At 44.8% G+C, this 23,497-nt stretch overlaps 3 protein-coding genes and 1 pseudogene across 6 annotated transcripts; 1 reads left to right on the top strand and 3 right to left on the bottom strand.

Annotated features, from left to right (window-relative positions):
* Positions 1–4,020: 4,020 nt before the first annotated feature.
* Positions 4,021–10,749, top strand: LOC119277787 (RNA-binding protein 24-B-like). Of its 2 annotated transcripts, none has more exons than XM_037559112.1 (6): positions 4,021–4,398; positions 4,602–4,734; positions 5,611–5,755; positions 6,165–6,201; positions 8,667–8,940; positions 9,359–10,749. In XM_037559112.1, exons 1-6 carry the CDS (start codon positions 4,216–4,218, stop codon positions 9,382–9,384), a joined length of 798 nt encoding a protein of 265 aa, XP_037415009.1. In that variant the 5' UTR covers positions 4,021–4,215; the 3' UTR covers positions 9,385–10,749. The 2 variants fall into 2 exon arrangements, with proteins under 2 accessions (XP_037415009.1, XP_037415008.1); XM_037559111.1 differs by having other exon boundaries at positions 9,379–10,749.
* Positions 10,750–11,729: 980 nt separating this feature from the next.
* LOC119277788 (DNA repair RAD52-like protein 1, mitochondrial) lies at positions 11,730–13,718 on the bottom strand. The gene is made up of 4 exons (XM_037559113.1): positions 13,368–13,718; positions 12,632–12,669; positions 12,442–12,536; positions 11,730–12,071 (listed from the first exon to the last, which is right to left on the bottom strand). The coding sequence occupies exons 1-4, from the start codon at positions 13,655–13,657 to the stop codon at positions 11,928–11,930; spliced, it is 567 nt and encodes a 188-aa protein (XP_037415010.1). The 5' UTR covers positions 13,658–13,718; the 3' UTR covers positions 11,730–11,927.
* A 305-nt stretch (positions 13,719–14,023) lies between these two features.
* On the bottom strand, positions 14,024–14,208 carry LOC119282861 (annotated as a pseudogene).
* A 538-nt stretch (positions 14,209–14,746) lies between these two features.
* LOC119277790 (EKC/KEOPS complex subunit bud32-like) lies at positions 14,747–20,500 on the bottom strand. Of its 3 annotated transcripts, XM_037559116.1 has the most exons (8): positions 18,824–20,300; positions 18,360–18,418; positions 18,227–18,316; positions 18,036–18,149; positions 17,448–17,726; positions 17,224–17,337; positions 15,213–15,285; positions 14,747–15,105 (listed from the first exon to the last, which is right to left on the bottom strand). In XM_037559116.1, exons 1-8 carry the CDS (start codon positions 20,241–20,243, stop codon positions 15,068–15,070), a joined length of 2,187 nt encoding a protein of 728 aa, XP_037415013.1. In that variant the 5' UTR covers positions 20,244–20,300; the 3' UTR covers positions 14,747–15,067. The 3 variants fall into 3 exon arrangements, with proteins under 3 accessions (XP_037415013.1, XP_037415012.1, XP_037415011.1); XM_037559115.1 differs by lacking the exons at positions 18,360–18,418; positions 18,824–20,300 and adding an exon at positions 20,332–20,500; XM_037559114.1 differs by lacking the exon at positions 18,360–18,418 and having other exon boundaries at positions 18,734–18,849.
* Between the last annotated feature and the right edge of the window lie 2,997 nt (positions 20,501–23,497).

Below are 23,497 nucleotides of genomic sequence, written 5' to 3' on the forward strand. Positions count from 1 at the left end.
ATCTTCAATTTTTTCTAAACTTTTTTGCTATTTTTCTTAATTTACTGTTCACCTAGAGCATATTTACAGTTGGTTTTTTGCCATAGCTCCTTAAGTGTCCTAACATCACAAAAAATTGCAAGCACGTTGCGCACCCCAAGCATATTGGATACCAAAAAAAAAATCTGTATTCTGGGTTTTTTTGCTTCTTTTTTTGAATTTACTATTCATCAAGCACAAATTACGTTGCGGTCAAACCCGGTCAATGTTGTCAAAATCTGGGTTTTTTTTTTGAGCATGTCAAAATCTGGTTTTGGATGAAACTTACCCGGTTGAGACTGGAAGGACCAAATGTGTACCAAAAAATCTTGAGAAATCAAGTCTATATTTTTGGGAAACTCGAGGGAACAAAAACATACTCCTCTTCTTTTTTTAGCGTGGTATATATCATTAGTCTAGTTGCCGGTCAACGTTTACGCTTGAAAAACGTGTGGTTCTATTTTGGAGTCGGAGGGAGTAGATGATAGAGATGAGCTTGTTTTATAAGATCTCTGTTCTTGTGTTTTTCTATGAAATTGGCAGGACGGAGAACGCCCTCCGTCCTTCGGATCGGCCGTTGCTACGCCCCAATCCATGGTCCAATCCTCGTATCCAAATCATGGTAACGTGGACCAAACACCCCAGCTGTACCAGGCAACAGAATTGGCTAGACCAGACGCTGACCGGTGCTAGGCCATCCGGGTGCTACCAAATGAAAGGGACAGCCAAGAATTCATTGCTCCCCCTACAGAAAAAGTTGAGGCGAATCTGTCTTCGAACAAGGCAACCTTTTCTTTCGCCGGGAAGACTATCATGCCCGCCGTTCCTACGTCAGTGGCACCGCCCAAAAATCGAGCGCCAGTGGAATCCGAAGCGCTGCGCATGCGCAGCATGGACGCATATGGTGTGCCACCTTTCTCCATGCTGCAGGGCTGCAGACTTCATTGCCGCCGAGCGCGGCCAAATTCACGGTTTTGACCCTTTTTCATTAGTTTAGCACGATCTGACCCTATCTGCAAAAGTTTTTTGGATCTGACCCTACCGTCAAGGCCTTTTGCGGTAGGACTTACCTGCACCCTCGACCCTACCGCCGCAGTCAATGGCGGTAGGACGTGTAACCCTACCGCCATAGCCTATGGCGGTAGGGTCCTTTTTGCAAAAAATAAATCTTTTATTGCATGCGTGCCCTTATTGTAATTACATGCATGCCCCTACCGCCAAAGACCATGGCGGTAAGGTCCTTTTCACATCGAACGGGCGTGATGGTGTAAGTAAGTCCTACCGCCAAAGGCCTTGGCGGTAGGGTGTGTTACCCTACCGCCATAGACAATGGCGGTAGAAAAAGGGTCAGATCCGAAAAACTTTTGCACATAAGGTCAAATCATGCTTAAGTTAAGAAAAATGGTCAAAACAGTGAATTTGGCCGCCGAGCGCCAGTGCTCTTTTTCTTTGTTCACCGGCTGGACCGTGACCAAATTCCAAACGAAAAAATGCATGCCGGTAAATACAGTTAGGACTTGAGAGTCTATATATGCGATGCATAACTGATCACAGGAAAAATGTTAGTTCATCTCATGCAAGAAGCCAGGGAGCTTTTGAGTTCGAAAGGCTTTCGGCCTTGCGTAGCACGCGCGCGTCCGCACCGGTGATGCAACCACACGAAGATGAACAGTGAGGTGAGGTCAGGATCCTGCTTTGCTTGAGGCTCAGAGCATCCAAAGTTCCAAGCTGCTGCAAAGAGATAAATTGGGTGCGAAGCAACAGTCCAGTCCGGTCCAAGCGCAACCGCAACTGCAGCAACAACAGCAAGCTGAAAATTACGCCGGGGTCCCTCCCTGTTCCAGGCCGGTCCCGGTCAAACCGGTCAACAAAAGACGTACAGAGTAGTTAATCCAACACTCTGAAGCACGTCAGAGGTTATGTAAACTTGGACCATTAACCTAGTAGATTCCTCCCTTGCTCCGAGAGGGAAAAAAAATACTCCAGCAGATAGCGTATAAAAAGATTCCCTTTGCAGTGAGAGCAGGTGGCCAAATGATTAGGCGGGATAAGCATATATACAATGGGTGGACGAAAAGGAGTTTCTAGGTTCTCTGGAATACTGCAAGTGTCGCCATATCCTAAATGCAGTACCAATAAGTACTGAACTGATAACAACATAACACACACAAGTACGTAGTATACTTCCCTGATTTAAGCTGGGATGACAAAATGATTTCTTCTCCTCCACTGCTTTCAGGAAGCTCTCCACTGCTTTGGGCGTTATTAAATCAAAAGGACCATGATTGCCTTCCCGGAAAGAAATATTTGCCACCAAATGCAGTCCCCAAATAAGGTGTGCACTTTGTACCGAATTGTAAGCTGGGCGGCCACAAGTCACTCCCAAGTCTACACTCTCCGTCGGCTAAAAGCCAGGCCATATATATATATATATACATACATCGCCGCCAGAGCCAGACTGATATTCATATTCATATCGTCTGCCAACCTTCTTAAAGCAGACAAGGACTTTCCACCTTTCTTCATTGATTTCCGTAATATTCCCAATCAGCAACTTTATCATATATACATTCTCCAACTCAGGGGAGAATCTCTCTGTCTAGACACAGTAATTGGCCATTTCGGATCAATGCAGGAGTTGCACGTGAAATGATTCAATAATTCAGCTCCTACTACTACTACTGTCACCACTCACCACAAGCAACAAACTGTCATATTTCCGTGTATTCTCCCATAATTCGTCTAATCGTCTGTGAAAAGGAAGGCACAACCATTAGTCAGCAGCGATCAAGATATTGCATGGACAGGTACATATATGCATACACACGGGCGTCGGAGATTGTATTGTTGCTGTCTGAGATATTGACACAAGTGATGGATGGACAGCGCTGTTGTTATCAGGGGTGGCTTCAAGGCCAAGGGAGATAAATAGTTTGTAGGAGCTAGACACTAGAGAATAGAGATTGATAGGCCGCGCAAAAGCTTTGGCACAGCGTCCTTGTCCCCGGCCACTCCAACTGGTCTGGGCAGCCCCAGCCGTCCATCTCCAGATCAGATCTGATGGCACATCATGCGTTCCCCCTCGGGCTGCCAGCCAGTGCACATCAGCTCTTGCTCTCGGAGTGGCTAGGGGTACGAGCTCTCACGATAATTTCCAATCATTTGTTCTAGTACTGATTTTCATTCGCAGATGGATAGTACACGCCTATTAAACTTTAACTGAAAACAACCTAACTTTCGACGATTGGTGGACCAACGTTGTGTGTAGTGGATTAGGATATTGGCGGGTCGGAGAGACGAGCCAAGGGCGACAACAAAAAGAACTAGTAACACGGAAGCAAAGCATTACGTATAAACATTAATAAAGGAGTACTCATAAACGATACGTGGATAGCATAGCCAAGAACTAACCTGGAGCCGCAGACATGTCATTGTCGCAGTGGCGAACCTATACAAACCTCCTGTGTTGTGTCACAGAACAGCACGGAATTTCGCATCGGCCAACCCCACCCACCCCACGCCCTGTTCTATTGGACGCGAGCAAGAACCCTGCTAAGTTTGCTCCCCTCACGTTCGTGTCACCGGCCGATCACCCATGATTATCCTCCATCTAGCCATGACGATCGACTCGTAGCTAGTCCAACCAAATACTCCCAAAAAGAAGAGAATCGGATAAGTTCGCAAAGACCAGCACCTCCAGGTACCGACCGAGCGGGCGAGGCCCCCAAATTCCCGTCAGAATCCCGCGCCCGAGCCGCTCCGTTCCGTTTCTGCCACTCCGTGGACAGGGACAGCCTAACGACACCCTGTAACAGCTGTTCACTGGGACAGGGGCGTTCCGGTCATTCCGCCGTCGGCTGGCGGGCTGGCGGGCGGGGGTGGGTGTGTCTCCCGGCGCGCAGTATTATTATACTGGGAGGGGTAGCATGGCTTGGACCAAAAGGACAAGGATGGATGGTGCATTATAGCCAGCGCCAGTATATATTTGCCCCTCCTCCCCTGTACACCCCCTTCCCCTCTCTCTCCCCCACCCCACCCCTTTCTCCTCTAACCTTTAGCTTTTCCTCACTCCCTCCCTCCGTTCCTCTAACAAGAGCCGCTAGTGTCCTAGCCCAGTTCAGATCCTTAGTTGCAGCTGGTTTTAGTTGCTTCCCCTCTGGTGCTGAGGTAGAAGAAGGAGAAGGTAGCAGCATCGCCATGAGTCCGCCGAGTGTGATGGGGCAGTTCGGGGACACGACCTACACCAAGGTGTTCGTGGGGGGGCTGGCGTGGGAGACGCAGAAGGAGACCATGAGGAAGTACTTCGAGCAGTTCGGGGAGATCCTCGAGGCCGTCGTCATCACCGACAAGAACACCGGCAGATCCAAGGGCTACGGATTTGTAAGCTTCTTCTATACCTCCTACTATGCACACACACACTCTCGCTGGTTTTCCCTTCCCTTCCAGTTTCAGTGCAGTTGAGCTTGGGAGCAGAATTAAGCTTCTAGCTGGTGCAAGTGTTCTCTTTGCTGCACTACACATACTTTTTCTGTTTGCTTGAGCTGCAGTATGAATGGGTGCACTGTGAATTGGTGGTTTTGTAGGTTACCTTCCGGGACCCGGAATCGGCGATGAGGTCTTGCGTCGACCCCGCGCCGGTGATCGACGGGAGGAGGGCGAACTGCAATCTGGCTTCCCTTGGGGTGCAGAGATCCAGGCCTCCAACCCCACAGCACGGTTAGACATTTCCCATTCTCTCTACCAGCTGCTAGCTACATACACAAAGTAACATTAGAGAAGAGTTAATAGCTAGGTATCCTAATTGAAAGCCTTTATTTGATGACACCCTCTCTTTAATTAGTTGAGCGCAGTTCAACTATCACTAGCTAAAAGCTTTTGAAAAGGAAAAGTAATCGTCATCATTATAGATGCACTGGCACCTCTTTTCATTTCTCTGTGAGCTCTAGCTAGTATATAGTTTCATGATAACCAGCTTAGCTGTTATGATTTTATGCGCAAAAGCACCTTCGTGCAATTAGTATAAAGGAGCTCAATTAGGTCCATAAGGATCTTATTCTGGCATTTAGTAGAGAATAAGTGGCTTAAAATGGCTATCTTTAGCTCAGTGCAACCTGATTTTCCTAAGCACAACAACGTCGCTGCCATTTGCTTTGCAGCTGGAAAATTAAATAGTGGCCTTAACAGGATATCCTCTGAGCATTTACTTGCTGCAGAAAGTAGATAAAGGCGAAATAACATTAGAGGTGCAAAGTTGTTAGTTATCCTCGGAACAAGTGCCTCGTTTCGGATAATGTGCAAAGTTAATTAGAAAACCCTAGGGTTAAATAATAAAATCCAACTGAGATGAATGCCAGATTCGAGAATCTTTTACTTCTATTATGTCGTCTTGCAATTCAGAAGACCGAGCCATGGCATGACCGTGAATATAAATTTCATGAGAGGTGCATCGGAACAAGTGTGCATCCCTTGCTTTTACAGAAGTGTGTCTCTTTGCTGATGATGTTAGCGAGTAATGTGGGTAATTAAAAAAATTAGGGCTACTCCCTAACGGAGGGAGTACTAACTTTTGTTTTGCTGATGATTTTACTACAGGAGGCGCTAGGAGCTTTCGAGTGATGAAGTCCTTTGGGCAGCAGCAGGCTGCGGGGATCCAAGGTGCGCTGGGCGCAGCTTTTCCTTCGCAGGCCACCTTCCCTCATTATGCCATCCCACAAGGCCTCCCTTACCATGTCTATGGGTAAGTTTCTCTCTCATCTCTCTCTCTCTCTCATGTGGTGAGGAACCTATGGAAAGTGTCTATGGACCAGCTGTGACGAGGGGCTAATCACATGCATGACATGTGCATTGTGAGTTTGTGACCATGCTATCTTTGGTCAATGGCGACTGGCGTGTAACTTTTTAGCTTGCAAACACTTCTCTCATACACATACTCACTCATAAAAGTGGCAGAGCGTGCACTAGTGCCCCTGCACGTCTGTACATGACCTCTCAGTCTCACACTCTTGCTCCTCTCTCTCTCTCTCTCTCACACACACACACACACACACACGCTAAGCTAGCTGGTTCTATCAAGTATACATAATTTAATGCAACATGATTAATTTGTAAAAACATAACTAATGCTTCTTTCTCCTTCACTGCTGCAGGTACTCTCCTTATTCTCCAGATTACGGTTATCCTGCAGTAAGTTCAATCTTTGCATAAGTAATAAGTTATACTCCCTCCGTTTCTAAATATAAGTCCGTTTAGAGATTCCAATATGTACTACATACGGAGCAAAATGAGTGAAACTCTAAAATATGTCTATATACATCCGTATTTAGTCCATATTGAAATCTCTAGAAAGACTTGTATTTAGAAACGGAGGGAATATTAAATTGAAGTTCTATCATTAATTTCAGTGAGGTTGATTTGTGAAGACGAGAAAAAGAAAAGATAAAGCACATACGGCTCTACTATTTAGTTTGCATTTCGTCATACCAGTATATTTAACTGTTTCCTACTCCCTCCGTTCCTAAATATTTGTCTTTCTAGAGATTTCAACAAGTGACTACATACGGAGCAAAATGAGTGAATCTACACTCTAAAATATGTCTATATACATCCGTATGTGGTAGTCCATTTGAAATCTCTAAAAAGACAAATATTTAGAAACGGAGGGAGTAGAATGCATGCATCATGCATTTTATCATGAGAACCATGATACTATATGTGGTAAAGGGATGTATGAAAAATAGCACTACATAATTGCTATTTGGCTAAGAGTGAGCATCATGTATTCATGTTACATAAGATATGCTTCAGGATCATAAAATGCAATGATGTGCCATAACCAAAGAAAGAAAGAAAAATGCTGACCATTTTGCCTCTGCAACTGCTAACTTTCAAGCCAAACTGGAGGATTGGTGTTAGCACCCTTTGTCTGTGCTGCAAATAAGCCCTGCACAGGTTTAACTTAAAACAGAATGCGTGCTTTGTTTCTATATTAATGGAAACCCCAGAATTAACAGTAAGCTATCACCAGCAATGGCTTGAGCATGCATAATAAATCGTAGTAACCCTCTACCACTAGATAAATATCACAATTACCTGGAGATAAAATAACAGTGATGTCATATCCACAGTCATGTCTCAACTTTCCTATTGGAAAATCTCAACTCTCCTTGTGATTTGGATGTTACTGAACCATTACAACTGTCACATCCTCAACATAAATGATGCATGGCCTACTCGTTTTGTTCTGTTGCTGATACTGATTTCTCTTTCTTCCTTTGGTGAAAATGAAAAGTATAGATTTCCTTTTTCCTTTGACCCAGGAGCACAGTAAAATGAAAAGCATAGGCTAGCACAAGTGTACAACCAGCACAGTGCTACTGAAGCAATTTTTAGTTGCAAAAACTCTTGTGACAGAGAGTACTTCTTAGCACAAACAAACAAACATGAGGCAACTGCTCGTAAAAGATATCCATCTTATGCCTAGCTGCCCTCCATGTTGTTTGACAGTAATATACCCGGATAGCCTCTTAACCACCCTTCCAAACCATTCCCTTTCTTCAAACAGGTATGGTTGCCATGCTAAGTATAACTTCTACACAAGGATAGATGGTTGTTTTTCTATTTTCCCTCCAAAAATGGCTGCATATGATCAAAGGTGCAGTGCTAAAGGTACATATAGTGCCTTGTGGTCCTATCAACTTCCATCTTACCTTGTACAGCCGCACATGGCATGGGCCCTGGCTGTCTAGACCGAACCTGCTAAACACTTGATCCATCTTTCCATCAACAGCGCGCCCTGTTAACCCAATAAACTTATGGCGGCACATGCTAGTGTCCCCATGCCCCGAGTCTATCCAAACCGCAACCTCTTACCTCTGTTTGGCTGCATATAAAGGACCCAAATTACCAGCTGGGACTCTGAATCTTGTGAATCTTGGACCGGCCTGTAGGCCAGTGCACACAGGTTTACAGTTAGTGCCTGCGACACTCAGCTATGCCTCTGGCCCAGTTGGATCCAGCGCAGATGGCACATGCAGAGGCAGGCAGCCAGCCAGCCAGCAGCCCCTCTGTTCTACAGGCCAGTGTTTTTGTTAGTTTGGAGTCAAATAGAAAGATGTATAAATCTAGGAATTTCAATAGGTGTGAGGTAGACAAAAGATCTGGGGCATATCACTACAGCAATAGAACTAGAGGGAAGGAGGGAGATGGTACTGATTTTAATATAGCAGGATAGTATATATACTGGCATTGTGTAACAGAGCATGGTTTATGAGCAACTATATTAAGATAGCGGGAATAAGATCCCTTGGTAATTATCACAGCACTATTGGCCTCTGAGAATGCTTAAAGTTGGGAAAATTAGACCACAAATCTTTTTTCTAATCAATAGATGCTATACTACTGTTATGTGCCGAATGCGACAATATCAGAAACACTAACACAAAGCACTATCTGGTGAAACTTTGGGCGGTAAGCAAGCAAATTGACAGAAATGTAACAGCATGAATACTTAAATTAAAATCTATTTGTAAGCTAAACAAATGCAAACTGCATACAAACATAATTCAAGGGTTACTTAACCTGTACATAACAGATATCCTAACAGACATCATGGCATAATACTTATGTCTGTTTCTCCTTCTGTTCATCAGAACTACTACAACATCTATGGAGGAAACCAGTACCCGTTTTACGGAGGAGCAGGAACTGGCATGGTGACTGGAACCAGTCCCTTTTATCCATACTTCCAGTTTGGGCAGTCCGGAAGCACTACGCCCAACTATGCAAGTGGACAGGGCTACAACATGCAATTCCCACAGATGTTCCCCTTCTCAACTGTGGCTTCTACAGCTGCTGCTGTAACTGGCTTTGCACAGCAATATGGAGGGCCATTGTCACTTGCAGCGAGTCCTCAAGCCCAAGCAGGTACTACTAGCATCTTGTATACAACTAGTACTTTCTAAATGTTTGGCTTTCATTATTCAATCCCCTACCATGGCTAGCTAAATAAAGCTAAGTAGAACTATATAGAGTTAATGACGTATATCTCTTGATAAAGAAAATGCTACCCAAAATATTATTACTCCGTCCGATCCAAAAGTAACTGTCGCAGTTTTGAACTGGGTTTAGTTCAAAACTGCAACATTTATTATGAACCGGAGGTAGTAGCTTATATTGCAATATAATATATCTCAGTCTGCTCTAGCGAATTACTAAGAACAAGTTAGCTTTTGGTATGGATTTGTCGGCAATATAATCCATTTGCAAAGATAGCCCATTATATTCTCAGCAATTAGTAGATTTACTTTCTTTCTGCTCAGTTCTGGTACTAATATCTTGACAGTGTGTATCCCCATTAAACAGGCATGACTATGGCTCTCACAGCACCAACCTTGCCAAGTCCAACTCAGGCTGCTCATCCTTACCGGCTCGTCCCCTCGCACTTTGCTGTGTCTGCTGCTCCAGAGCAATCCTTGGCCTAACCACGGTCTCCATCCTCATCGTCACCGTCTCTTTTTTATTTCCTATGTGTTAGTCCATGCATCCATCTCTAACACCAAAGGGTGTCACCAATGTTGATCCCATGTGGATCACGTAAGTGCCCCTCTCTCTCCATATCCCACATGGTTATGTGATGATTGGAGACCAGCTTGAGCCCCAGGATGGGCTCAAAGCTTGATGCCCCAAGGAAGGGGATGTACTAACAGTCGGGCGCAAACCAGCCGTTTAACCAGTCCAAGGAAGGACTTCATCCAAGAGAGTTAATTTGAGCCCTAGCAAGAGATGGCTACGGTAAAAGGCAACCCTAACAATCAAGCATGACCCCAGGGAGGGTTCATGCTGATACAATCCAAATTGGACAAAACTGACATGTAGACAACCAATTGAGCTAGCATGCCACTCCAAAACTTCATCAGTGGAATTCATACTGTATTTAGCTTAGGCCAAGTGCTTCTGGCTGAAGCATGAGGCATTTAGCAGATCCTAATATTCTATTCATGGGTGTTATCTAGAGCAAATAAAATTTGACATCTGACCAGTCTATAACTTCATTTCCACGCATAGTCGCACCCCCCTCCCCACCACCACCAGCAACTTCACAACAACATCCTGTGATAACTTCTTGTGTAACCAACCACTCTAACTTTTCTATGCACTGAGTAGATGCATCAACTAACAGTTCTTTATCCTTCACTTTATAGCTTGCATCAGGTGGTTCAGGCTCTAAGGAGAGCCTGTGCCCCTCATGAGAGACAGGTTCAGGAGTGCTAATGTTAGTTTTTGGCACTTGGCACTACCTCCTGCCATTTGTAACACAGTGATGGGACTCCAAAGAAGGCTTTGGAGATACCAAAGCACTGCTGTGCAACTCAATAACCCCAATGGACCCAGGCATATTTTTATTGTCTTGGGTCACCCACTCATCTAGATGTTCATCTTCCCCAATGTCATTACCATGGTTAGGTCCGGGACCCACTCTCTTTCTCTCTGTGTGCAGAGAGGCTTTGATGCTTTTTAATGTAATATTATCGGTCACGGTGATTGTAATAATAAAGTAGTACTACGCCACTTCTAGGGCAGGAACACTTTACTGTTTTATCAGTCGGATCTAGCTAAATATTCTGTCAGTCTATAAACAGTACCTTCTCTATCGACATGGTAGCTCGCCATATAATGCAATGTAAAATCTACCTGTTATGTTGCACATTTCTTATTCAATGGTCTTTTATCTAATTTTGTCTGCTTACATAGTAAATGAAAGAAATAATGTGAAATGTGTTAACAACATTCTCCCTTCACTTTATATGATGCATCAGATGCAGACTTGACGGTTGAGAGTTTCAAAGCAAAATTCATACCTGTCCAGTAGTAGTTTAGATGTACGAATTCCAGACATTGGTGAGCTAATCGTTTGGTCATCGGTTCCTTTCGAAGAAAATCAATCCAGGCACCTTCTCAGCTATAGAGATTGTACCAACGTTCCCACAAGAGTAAGGACTTTACAGGAAGCCATGCTGAATAGACAATATGTTCAGAGTACTACGAGTCTACGATATTAAGAAAAACATGTCCATTGACAGCTACGCACCAATGTAGACCATTCATGTGCCCAATTCAGTTTGAAGATGGCAATAACCAGTTTATAATAACTACATGCCAAATTCTACAGTTCTATGACAATGACGCAAAAAAGCTTATAATAACTACTCCCTCCGTCCGGAAATACTTGTCGTAGAAATGGATATAAATGGATGTAATTAGAACTAAAATACATCTAAATACATTCATTCCTCGGACAAGTATTTCCGGACAGAGGGAGTACATTCTTAGCAACCTGTAGGGTGCTAGTAAGACATTCTGAAGTTATATGTTAAGATGACAAGAACAGACGGCATGGCCCCGAATGGCTTCATGTTATATCATGAAACGAATTGTTCTTTTGAAAAAGGAAACAAGTCACCAGTCCTTAATATAAGGTCAACGAAAATATAAGCTTTGACCTGACAACAAATAGAAGATATGGCCATAGGACAATGTGGGATCAAATAGTTATTTAGCAACTAAAGGAGCAATGAACAACATGCATAATGTATCCCCTCAATAAGCAACCTGCTAGCACGTATATGAGCATCCAGATAAAGAATATTATCAGAAAACATAGAAATCAAGCTTCCCTGAAAATTGGTGGAGAAAGAAATTTAGAAGATGAAACATGCTGGTTCAATCATAAGCATACCATTCAGAGCAGCAACCACCTTAGTAGCTTACATTAGTCACCTAAACGATAACCTAGAATACTTAGTTTTATATGCTGGCACATTCATATCATGTTCAGCACAAAAGGGTAGCCTACTGAACGACAAGTGTCTGCGCACTAAGAGACATGAAGCAGAAGTCCAGACCACAAACATCTATGACATATCTTCATGATAGAGATGAAGTCCAAGACCAAGGCGGGCACAAGCTCGGCGAAAAGCCATTCCTTCAGCCTTCTGAACAGGATCTCCAAAGCCTTTATCCTCAACAGAAGCAGTTCCAGTAGCCTCTCTGTAGATCTGAAAATAAGCATATCCAAAAAAAATACATTAGATGTAGCCCTTACTTGAGAAAAACCACGTACATTTACAGCAGTTTATCACAAGAATCTGTCACCAACTGGAATGTAGAATACTTAAACTATCAGTTTATGTAATGCAAAAATAGAGATGAGTTTGTATCAATAATCGAACATTGAGTGATAGCTAGGCCGCTCACTACATCACTCCACATACAAATCATATGATCCATCTATACTTTTCCAGCATGCATAGTCCATGATCAAAGAACTGATTATACACGCCAAAACCGAGTAGACAAGATCAGTGTACACCCAAACCAAGATCCAACAAACTGAACCAATTATAACTCCCAGGCAAAGAAGGGTACCTCTGCATCAGTTCCATAGAGAGTCACACGGTAGACAACAGATACAGATTTCCCATCAGATGAGTAGACAATGTTGCGAACCTCCCCAGACCATTCTGCAGAGGGTTACAAAATGGTATAAGGAAAATAGGGAATGCATTTTACGTCCTCCTAAAAAGGACATATAGATATAGTATGTCAAGAAATTTACCTGGAGCGTGTGCATTCAGAATTTTGTTAGCAAGGTGCCTGCACAAGGCATAAAAAGTGAGGTCACAACTCACAAGTACACAAGATTAAAAATACATATACAGCATGTATGTTCATGATCATGTGAATTGAAGCAATTTCATCAAACAATAAATAGAAAAATGACGGGTTAAATTAGTCTTCCAAGGGTTCTAAGGTTCTCAGGAGGACAAACAAACACCAAAATGATGCGGCGTTCAGTTTATTTATCTGATAGGAAATGCTCTCCAGTTATATTAATACAGTTATCGTTCTACAAACTGAAAGGCATTGTGCTATGCATAACAGTCCTCTTGATTTTCTGCTGCAAGCACAGTCGAATGACAACAATAGCCAGTGCGCATTAATTGATCACAAGTTTTTCTGATGAACCTCGCCCTAACTAGGTTTCGTCGGCATCCAAATTGATTTTACCTCTATTGAAAAATCACCAACTGCAACACTGGGAAAATAACTACAGATGTAAGCGACACTTTGAGTTTGACCTTAGATGCAATTCCATATCTTAACACAAAACTGCGGAGTAAAGGACAGTGCTCAACATAACCTAATGATTATGCATAAATCTGCATATACCACTACCACCAAATCATCATTCTAGAAGCAAGCAGGAATCCCCAAATTAACCAGACCTAAATCGCACCGTGCACTAGAAGCTAGCGTTCCGTGAATGATCACTACTGACGGAGGAGGCTCACCATGGGATGTACTTGAGGGCGAAGCCATTGTCCTCGAGGCGGGTCTTCAGGAGGGACTCGGGAACCCTCTTCCCGAGCTCCTTGAGGATACCGGCGAGCGGCTTGCTGATGCCCTCGGTGGGGATGGGGGCTGCCTCCCCGCCGCTGGTGAAGTCGTCGTCCTCCTCCGACAGGGGCTCAGGCTCCGGCGCCCGCTGCGGCGCGCGGGCCTTCGCGGCGAAGGGGCGCGCCAGGAGCGGGGACGCTGCGCGGCGGCCGATGATGAGGCGGGCTAGGGCACCGGGGGCCATGGTGGGGGAGGCGGAGGGGGAGAGGCGAGGAGGAAGAGGGGTTTGGTTGGGTTTTGGGAATGGGGAAAGATGGGTCCCAGATATATCGGAACTTGGAAATTCCCCACCAAGTTTTGTCGACTTTGGTGCCAGAATCTGATTTTGGTGTCAAATCTTCGTGAGATTTACAAATCCAAATCGTTTTTGAACAAATTTGGCCCTGTTATTTGTGCAACAAATTAAATTAAACCGACTGAAACATTAATTGCAAAGTTTGTGCTGCTCTTCACCAGCTAATCCCATGACATCTTAATAATGCTGCCTAATAATCATTATTAGATCAAACTCTGTTTGAAAATCTTAAATATAAAATTTAAATTGATTTGGTTGGGGTGCGCCAGCCCAGACTGTAGTGCAACACCCGAGGATCCCAATGGCAAGCCGTTGTGGTGGACCCTTCCCCATAAAAAATAAATTTAACATCATTGTGGGCACATGACCCACATATCAGATATTAAACTGATAAGAACAGATACTACACTTGATCTTAGCCAAAAGGCCGAGAAAGGTATGAGTTGTAGAGGTGGCCACCCCAGCTCTTTATAGCCTCGCTGCGCTGCGCTTCCTCCTCGCTAGGCCATGTGGTACTAAACGAGTCGCGAGGACGGTGAACTGGCTACGCGTGACTTCACATGGGCCTCCGGGTTGGGCAAATATCCTGCTGAATTGGGCCTTTCTGGACACCAGTTCCGGGCACCTCTTCTCGTCTAGAAAGGAAAAACAGTAGTTGTGGGCCCCGGTGGCAATCAGGTTGGAGTAACTTAGGCTTTTAGCAATTCAAAGTTTGCCTAAAAAACAATTCAAGTGATGATTTCCTGTGTCTCCAAAAAAAGTGACGATGATTTGCGTATTTGAGAAAAAATGATGATTTCCTGTCCGTTAAAAAAAGTGATGATTTCCTCACCGAAAAAAAAACAGTTGAAGTGGTGCGGAAATTTTTCTCTGACGCAGAAAATTCGTGGGAAAATCACTATGATTCAAGCTGCTGCTCGGCGCAAAGTGATTTGGCAGTATAACACTGGTGCGGCAGAGATTGACTTTCGTCCAAACTTTGGCTAACGCGGAGAACACACATAGTTGTAGTTTCAATAAATTACATCAATTCACATTTCACGAGATGCACCGCAACAAAGTAAACGCATCGGTTCACTAAGATACACAACGATCATCCAAAACTCACAAGTTAAAGAGTTGGGAGATATATGATTCCTAACGGAAGTACAACAAGCAGTGTTACAAATGATTCACTTGACGTCCATTTAAATTCTGCAAGAGCCAATTCCGCTGAACCACTACGTGCAAACTAATAACACAGACAATGGATGGTAATGCAGGTTCAATTCGTTGCATTCAGCATCTCCGGGTCAAGTTTTACCCAACCATTGTTCGTTTTCTGCCCCGCTGCCTGACTGAAAAATCCATGCGAAGAACAGAAACAGGCCAAAAGGGATTAGGTTAACACAAGACAGCAAATGGACATCATACTTTGCAGAAGGGCCATGACCATGTATCGTACCTTGAGCTAGCTTGTTCGTAGTGGCGCACCACTGCCTTGAAGCTTTTCGGTACGCTGCAAGGATCTTCTCCATCTAATTCAAAGCAAAAATGGGTGGCTGTTATCCACAAAACTGGAATAGTAATAAAGGCAGTCCATGCCGAGCAGGGAAAATCCCATGGCATCGGACTAACTGCTAATATGTTCTGATTTGTCAAACCCCGTGTTATTTTGGAACACCATTCTTCTAAGGCAGGGTGTGAAAACCGGCTAGGAAGTCACACACAAGACATGAATATTTCCTTAAGATAAATGGAGCAGGTGTACTAACAATTGCAGAATAACAATTTTGACAAATTAATTTAACCTTGTGGTCTCTGAATATGTATGTCATTTCAGACACTGCATGGTGTACATGAGGCAACTTGCATACTAGTATGAGCAAGTATATCTATGTTGACCGACTGAAAGTAATGCTAATACTCCCTCCGTCCCAAAATTCTTGTCTTAAATTTGTCTAAATACGGATGTATCAAGTCACGTTTTAGTATTAGATACATCCGTATCTAGACAAATCTAAGACAATAATTTTGGGACGGAGGGAGTATGTCGATCATTATATATACATACTTTCAAGTTTCAATATAATCAGTTCTCATGTTTTTACCATCATATTTTTTATTTATAGAATATAGTATTAGAAGTGTTTCAAAAATGGACAGTTTACTGTCAAGTCAGCACCACCTGAGCATAGCAAAGAACCGTGTGAAGACTGGATGACCGGAATCTTCCTCGATAGTCGCCGACCACAAGGAGTGGCTTGCCCTTTGGGACACAGGCACTCCAAATAAAGCAAAAATTCATACTTGGCGACTAATGCGGAATGAGCTCGCTGTTGGAGCCAAGCTCCTTCATCGACGTATCAAGATGGGTGTGCTTTGTGCTGCATGTGGTAGGGAGGAAACGCTGTACCATAGGTTTTGGGAATGTCCTCAGCACTGTTCTGGAAATTCATGCGCTCGGAATTGGGAGCTCCGGTGGCGATCCTGCCGGTTTCGGCAGGCTCTCAGAGTGCACTATCTAGATGGCTGCCATTGTGGTTTGCTGGCACTTCAGAAGAGGACAGAGCCACAATGGTGCAGGGTGTTTATGCACTCTGGCTAGCAAGGAATGATACGCGTGAAGGCAAGAAGATCGCAGATGCACATGCGATAGCAGGTTTGGTGATGGCCCATATGGAGGACTGGAAGTCAGTCCATGGAAACAAGGAGAGGAAAATGCATCAGGCGACAGCGGAAAGATGGCGACCACCTGAGATCGGGTGGATGAAAGCCGATGTGGATGGTGCAATATCAAAAGCTGGGGACAAAGGGGCCGGTGGCATGGTCTTCAGGGATCACGACGGCGCATTCAAAGGGGGTGCCTGCCATGTCTTCCCTTCGGTTTCCAACCCCGAGGTTGCTGAACTTCTCGCGTGCCGGCGTGCTGTCAAGCTTGCAATGGAGATGAACATTCTGAAACTTCATGTCGAGATGGATTGCAAGGCTGTGGTAAGTATGCTAAATGATCCTACGAAGAACTTGTCAGCCGCTGGGCCAATCAATCAGGAGCTGAAAGAGTTGCTGCGCACTCGAATGGACTTCAAAGTTAGCTAGGTTCGGCGATCGGCTAATGGTACTTGCTCATGCTTTAGTAAGAGAGGGAGTGAATAATGATTTGTGTAAGGTGTGGGCTCATGCTCCACCAGACTGTATTCTGGGTACTGTTTTCTGCTCAGATCCCTGAACTCTATGAATAAATAGCACGAATGGTGATTTCCACAAAAAAGGGCTACACCTTGTGCAAAAATATATGCAATTATATATGGAGGAGCTACTTGCAAAAATAGCCCCTATATACCTTTTGCTCCACAAAGAAGTAATTAATAGTTTTTGGACACATTTAGGACATCATTGATGTGGTAAGAGTCATGACTTGGAGTAAACAAAGACACAAAATATCCTAGTGTACATGATTTACACAATTCGCTTACCACATCCCCACATGAAGAATGCATGGAAATCAAGGCTCTCTCAAGAACATATAGGTCCACTGCCTTGTCCTCAGGAATAGTTGATGTAAAGCTCAGACCAAAATCAATAAGAACCTGCAAAATGAAAATATAACGTGGTAAATTGATAGCCAGATGCAAACTTTTAAGTTAACACAGTAAATAGATGAACTAAAACAGGGAAAAACAAAGAATGTTGTGCATACCAGTTGATTGGTGCTGTTCTTGATCATCATATTTGAAGTTGTCAAATCACCATGAACAAGACCTCCATCGTGTAGTTTGCCAACTGCATTCCCTATCTGTATGGCAATGTCATTAAGACGTTCTTCATTTATCCCATTTGACCCAAATCCAAGAAGAATATCTTTGACGCACAAGCCATCCACAAACTCAAAGGTTAACGTATGTGGAAGAGGGTCCACAGCATACAGAACTGGTGTAGGAACACCAAGCCGCCTTGCTTTCGTCATGCATCTAGCTTCCTACAAATGGAAGGGAGACCGAGGTAAGCCGAGTTTTAATATCATTTGTACATGTTACAACCTAACACGTGAACACAGATCACTCTATGATTCTATCATTCTCTTTCATTACGAAACTGTACAAGAGTTATAATTCTATCCTGAAAAGCATATGAAACTCTTTGCTGCTTGATAAACAAAATAAGAAAGAAATTTGGTATCAATACTATTCATCTTTGAAAGAATGTTTGTAAAATTAATCTTAACGTAAAGAAAACTGTTAGGGGTAGATTATCTCAAAAGAAAAGCACATAGGTTAAGGAGACTAACAGCATTTAAGCGTTTTAGAGTCAGCTTTGAGTCCAGCAATGGGTGTCGATACTTCTTTGAGAAGCGCTCTTTGATTACGCATTTTCGTCCAACAAATGTAGAAACAAATACCCTCTGCAAACAAGCAAACAAACTATTGAAAACAGGTAAGGGAGAAACTAAAACTATATAAGTCTGGAGTTTTGACTCACTCCTTCAGCCCCCTGCTTTAGTAGCACACCAAAATCTTGTTGTTGCTCCTGAGATATGTCCATAAAATTCGATATGCGCTTAAAACAGAACTGTAACAGTGACAATAAAGAAAAGGGGGAAAGGTCAGCAAACAAAAAAACTAATCATAACAGTATACTTTATGATAGAGAACTTCAACATAAGGACAGTTGCTATACAATACTGCCAGAGTGCCAGTCATTTTTGCAAACTACTATAATGGTCAGAACGGCAATAAAATACTAAAAGCAAAAGTAACAGCTTCACTGAATTATAGTAAGTTCACTTGACTTTATTAAAACAGTAGTCATGGAATTCCACATAAAAATAGGGTAATTACATGTAAGTTTCAGGAAAGATTTGACAACTGATTAATTAAGTTTATTAAGTAACAACAGAAACAAGGGTCATCAACTCATCATCACATAGTTCCAAACCAAAGGATTAGAAGCAAATATGCTCGGATAAGTTGACTAGTCCCATAGTACCTAGACTCCCTGCTTTGTCCTGGGACAGAGTATCCTACTTATTTATTGCTCCAGCAGCAGTACCCTTCTTAGTTCGAATCAAGCTCTTACAGTTCTGAGAGGCCTGTCTTTGTGCAGGACGAACTGGTCTGAATACTTCTGTCTTCAAGGGATCCAACAGATCCGATGAGCACCCTAACACAATGCCATTCTTAGTAGCATCATCCCATAACTCCTTTGCAACCTCGAACCTACCGTTCCTAGAAAGCTTTTCTATAAGCAGATCATATGTAGGAGTGTCCACTAACTCACAACTCTTCATAATTCTGAACATGTCAAGAGCATGATCAACTTTCTCTGTCCCACAAAGGATGCCAATGAGGCCATGGAAAAACTTTGCTGTCGGAAGCACCCCACTTTCAAGCATATCTTCTACAAGCCTTTTCCCTCTGATAATTCTATCGGTCAAATAGAGGACCTTAACTACAAGATAGTAGCTAACCCAGTCAGGTGAGCACCCTTCTTCTCCTTCCCTCATCAAATAGAGGATTCTGTATGCTTCTTTCACTCTTCTTGCTCGTCCCAAACAAGACAGTAAGATGTTGAAGCTGGACGAATCAGGGGTGACACCATAGGACCTCATCTCTGTTAAGATATCCATAGCTTCAGGAACAAGTGCAGAAGGATTGAACTTGAGGTTTCTATGGCACACGCAGTTTAGGAAGTCGTTGAATGACGGCAATCCCAATGGGCAGCCTGAGGACTTGATATCATCAAGGACTCTCCGAGCTTCCTTAGCATTTCCATGGACACACCATCCATGGAGGAGGCTACGCTGAACGATGCTGACCATTGGCTCAGCTGAGAGTTCGCTCTTATGGTGCCACACAACGCCCTGTGCCTCACGAGCATAGCCCTTCATGCACAATGTCTGGACCATGGCAAGGCTGCTGCACCATATGCCTTCCCCTCCAGCACCCGGGCCTTGCTGAGGCAGCAATTTCTGCCTCTCCAAGCCTCTGAACAACCTAACAGCCTCATCCTCCTTCCCTGCCTTGACAAGAGCCTCGACCACAGCGGTGAACGTCTCGGGGGCCATCCTCCGGCCATCCTTCTCCCCATCTCCAACGGCGATTTTCATCGCAGTGAGGTCACCCATCCGTGCAAGCACCGCAACCGCTCTGTCGTGCTCCTCGTCCCCCAATCCGGCAGGATCCTTGGAGCGGCACCACGACAGGAACCGCAGCAGCCTCCTCCCCGAATCACTCCTCTCGCTACACGAGTCGATCACCCGCCTGACCAGGGCCGGCGATATGGCAAAGTTCAGGCGATCCAGCCTGCTTCCCACCTCGTCCAGGCTCCCGGAGCCCAAGCACACGACATCGCGCACCGCCGCCTCGGACTCCCCCTCCTGCCACGCGCCGGAGCACATAGCGCGACGGATTTGGCAGCGTCCCAGCCTCGAGCATGGCGCAAGGGAGCTCTGGCTCAGGCTAAGCGCCGTTACTGATCTCCTCATCACCGTCGCCATCACGGCCCGGTGAATCCCCAACCCAATACGGTCACAATTTGGTCTGGAGCAGAGAGGGAGGGGGAGTGGTGGGTCGTGGAGAACTGACCTTTATGGGTTTACACGGCCTCCGCCGCCAACGACGCGCTGCTCCGGGGCGAGGCTGACGGAGGAGGAGGGCGGAGGCGGCGGCGGCGGCGGCGGCGGGGTTCGGATTTCGGAACAGAAGCACTGCTGGCCAACCAGGAGAACCTAGGCCACACGGCCTTTGGGTGGGTAACTGGGCCGGTAACCCGTAGCAAATCCAACCACGTGCAGAGAAAAAAATTATTTCACACAAGAGTTTCAAAAAAACAAGAGTTCACAATTTCCTAAAAAAATACATGAGACTTAAAAAACCTACAGGTGAGTGTATATTAAACTAAAAAAACAGTAGAAAAATCACCACATTTGTGCTAACAATTGCCATAAGAGCCATTGCACATAGATTAAGATTAGAAGAGACAGAAACAAACGGTTCGCTTTTCTTTCTTCCGCTCGAAGAAAGAAAAGGTGAACTTGCCGTCAAGAGTCTCCCCCACCGCCGCCCTCCGGTGGCTCCCCTACGCCGGTGGCCGCCCCTACATCAGCGGCCTCAGTCATCGGTGGTGAGGGGGGTCGCAGGATCCACGCGTGTGGATCTTTTTTACTCTCGTAGTTTAGATTTTTAGGTTAATCATCATCTTGGCTTCGGCGGCGTCGATGGCGGCACTGAATAAGGTTTCTTCATATCCTACTCTGACGAGGCGATCAATCCTATGGTTGGGATGGATTTGGAAATCAGTCTGTTCAAGTAAGGATGGCGTGGCGGCGACAACATCCCCGTGGTGGACATGTGTCCTCGGGCTCCGTCGTTGCAACGACGTTTGCTCTAGCACCAGCTCGGAGTTTGGGAGGTAGTCCAGGAGCGGATGCAGATTGTGGTCTGCATCAGCGGCATCTGGAACATGGTGGATCGTGTGCTGCGTTTTGTGGTTCGTGAATGGCAGGTGTGGTTTTCTCCTCCGGCGTCTTAGTCGTGTGGGGGTGCCAGATCTAGAGTTCGATGACGTGTCTGAGGTGTTGCTTCGGTATGATTCATTCAACGGTAATGGTTTTCGCTTTTGGTGAACCACCTTGGAGGTCTGCAAAGCTGCAAATCAGCGATGGAGCCACTTCGAGCTCGGGTGTGAAGGTGATCTGTCATTTTTTTCCTTTGGTGGCTGCTATTGTGGTTCCAGAGGCAGGTGACGGGCGTTGGTGTCAAGTTCAGAGGTTTCTTCAGTCTTGATTGTAATTTTACTTCTTGGATGTTGTTTCTTTGTGCAAAGGCTAGCGTTTTGTTGTCTTTTCAGTTTTGCCAGGTCGGTTTGTATGTGGCTTGTACTATGATCCTTATGATATAAATTGTTGGGAAACGTAGCATGCAATTTTAAAAAAATTCCTACGCTCACGCAAGATCTATCTAGAATATGCAAAGGAACGAGAGGGGAGAGTGTGTCCACGTACCCTCGTAGACCAAAAGCGGAAGCGGTAACTTAACGCGGTTGATGTAGTCGAACGTCTTCTCGAATCAATCGATCAAGTACCGAATGTACGGCATCTCCGAGTTCTACACACGTTCAGCTCGATGACGTCCCTCGAACTCTTGATCCAGTAGAGGCACGAAGGAGTCGATGAGTTCCGTTAGCACGACGACGTGATGATGGTGTTGGTGATGTGATTCGCGCAGGGCTTCGCCTAAGCACTACGACAATATGACCGGAGGAGTAAACGGTGGAGGGGGCACCACACACGTCTAAACAATTGATGTGATTTGGGGTGCCCCCTGCCCCCGTATATAAAGGAGGAGGGGAGGAGGCCGACCACAAGGGCGTGCCAAGGAGTGGGAAGTCCTACTAGGACTCCACTCCTAGTAGGATTCGCCCCCCCCCCTCTTTTTCCTTCTCGTGGAGGGGGGAAAGGGGAAGTGAGAGGGAAGAGGAGAAGGAAAGGGGGTGCGCCCCTCCCCTAGACCAATTCGGACTCCCCATGGGAGGGGGCGCGGCCACCCCTTGTGGGTTACCTCCCCTCTCTCCTATGGCCATGTAGGCCCAACAATTCCCCGGGGGGTCCGGTAACCTCCCGGTACTCCGAAAATAGCCGAACCTTTTCGAAACCATTCTGGTGTCCGAATATAACCTTCCAATATATCAATATTTACCTCTTCACCATTTCGAGACTCCTCTTCATGTTCGTGATCTCATCCGGGACTCCAAACAACCTTCGGTCACCAAAACACATAACTCATATAATACATATCATCATCGAAAGTTAAGCGTGTGGACCCTACGAGTTCAAGAACTATGTAGACATGACCGAGACACCTCTCCGGTCAATAACCAATAACGGAACCTAGATGCTCATATTGGTTCCCACATATTCTACGAAGATCTTTATCGGTCGAACCGCAATGTCGACATACGTTATTCCCTTTGTCATCGGTATGTTACTTGCCCGAGATTCGATCGTCAGTATCTTCATACCTAGTTCAATTTCGTTACCGACAAGTCTCTTTACTCATTCCGTAGTGCATCATCCCATAACTAACTCATTAGTCACGTTGCTTGCAAGGCTTCATATGATGTGCATTACCGAGAGGGCCCAGAGATACCTCTCTGATACTCGGAGTGACAAATCCTAATCTCGATCTATGCCAACCCAACAAACACCTTCGGAGATACCTGTAGAGCATCTTTATAATCACCCAGTTATGTTGTGACATTTGATAGCAACTTTATTATTGCCTCTAGGGCATATTTCCTTCAGTCTCACACTTGCACTAGAGTCAATAATCTAGATTACATTGTAATGAATCTAACACCCATGGAGTCTTGGTGTTGATCATGTTTTGCTCGTGGAAGAGGCTTAGTCAACGGGTCTGCAACATTCAGATCCGTATGTATTTTGCAAATCTCTATGTCTCCAGTTGAAGCGTCTCTTGATGTGTTTGGTCTTTTTGTGAAATCTGGATTCCTTCGCCAAGGCAATTGCTCCAGTATTGTCACAAAAGATTTTCATTAGACCTGATACACTAGGTATTACACCTAGATCATATATGAACTCCTTCATCCAGACTCCTTCATTAGGTGCTTCCAAAGCAGCTATGTACTCCGCTTCACACGTAGATCCCGTCACGACGCTATGCTTGCAACTGCACCAACTGACAGCTCCACCATTCAATAAAAATACGTATCCAGATTGTGACTTAAAGTCAT

Source organism: Triticum dicoccoides, chromosome 3B (genome assembly GCF_002162155.2).
Source record: "Triticum dicoccoides isolate Atlit2015 ecotype Zavitan chromosome 3B, WEW_v2.0, whole genome shotgun sequence".
Classification (NCBI taxonomy): domain Eukaryota; kingdom Viridiplantae; phylum Streptophyta; class Magnoliopsida; order Poales; family Poaceae; genus Triticum; species Triticum dicoccoides.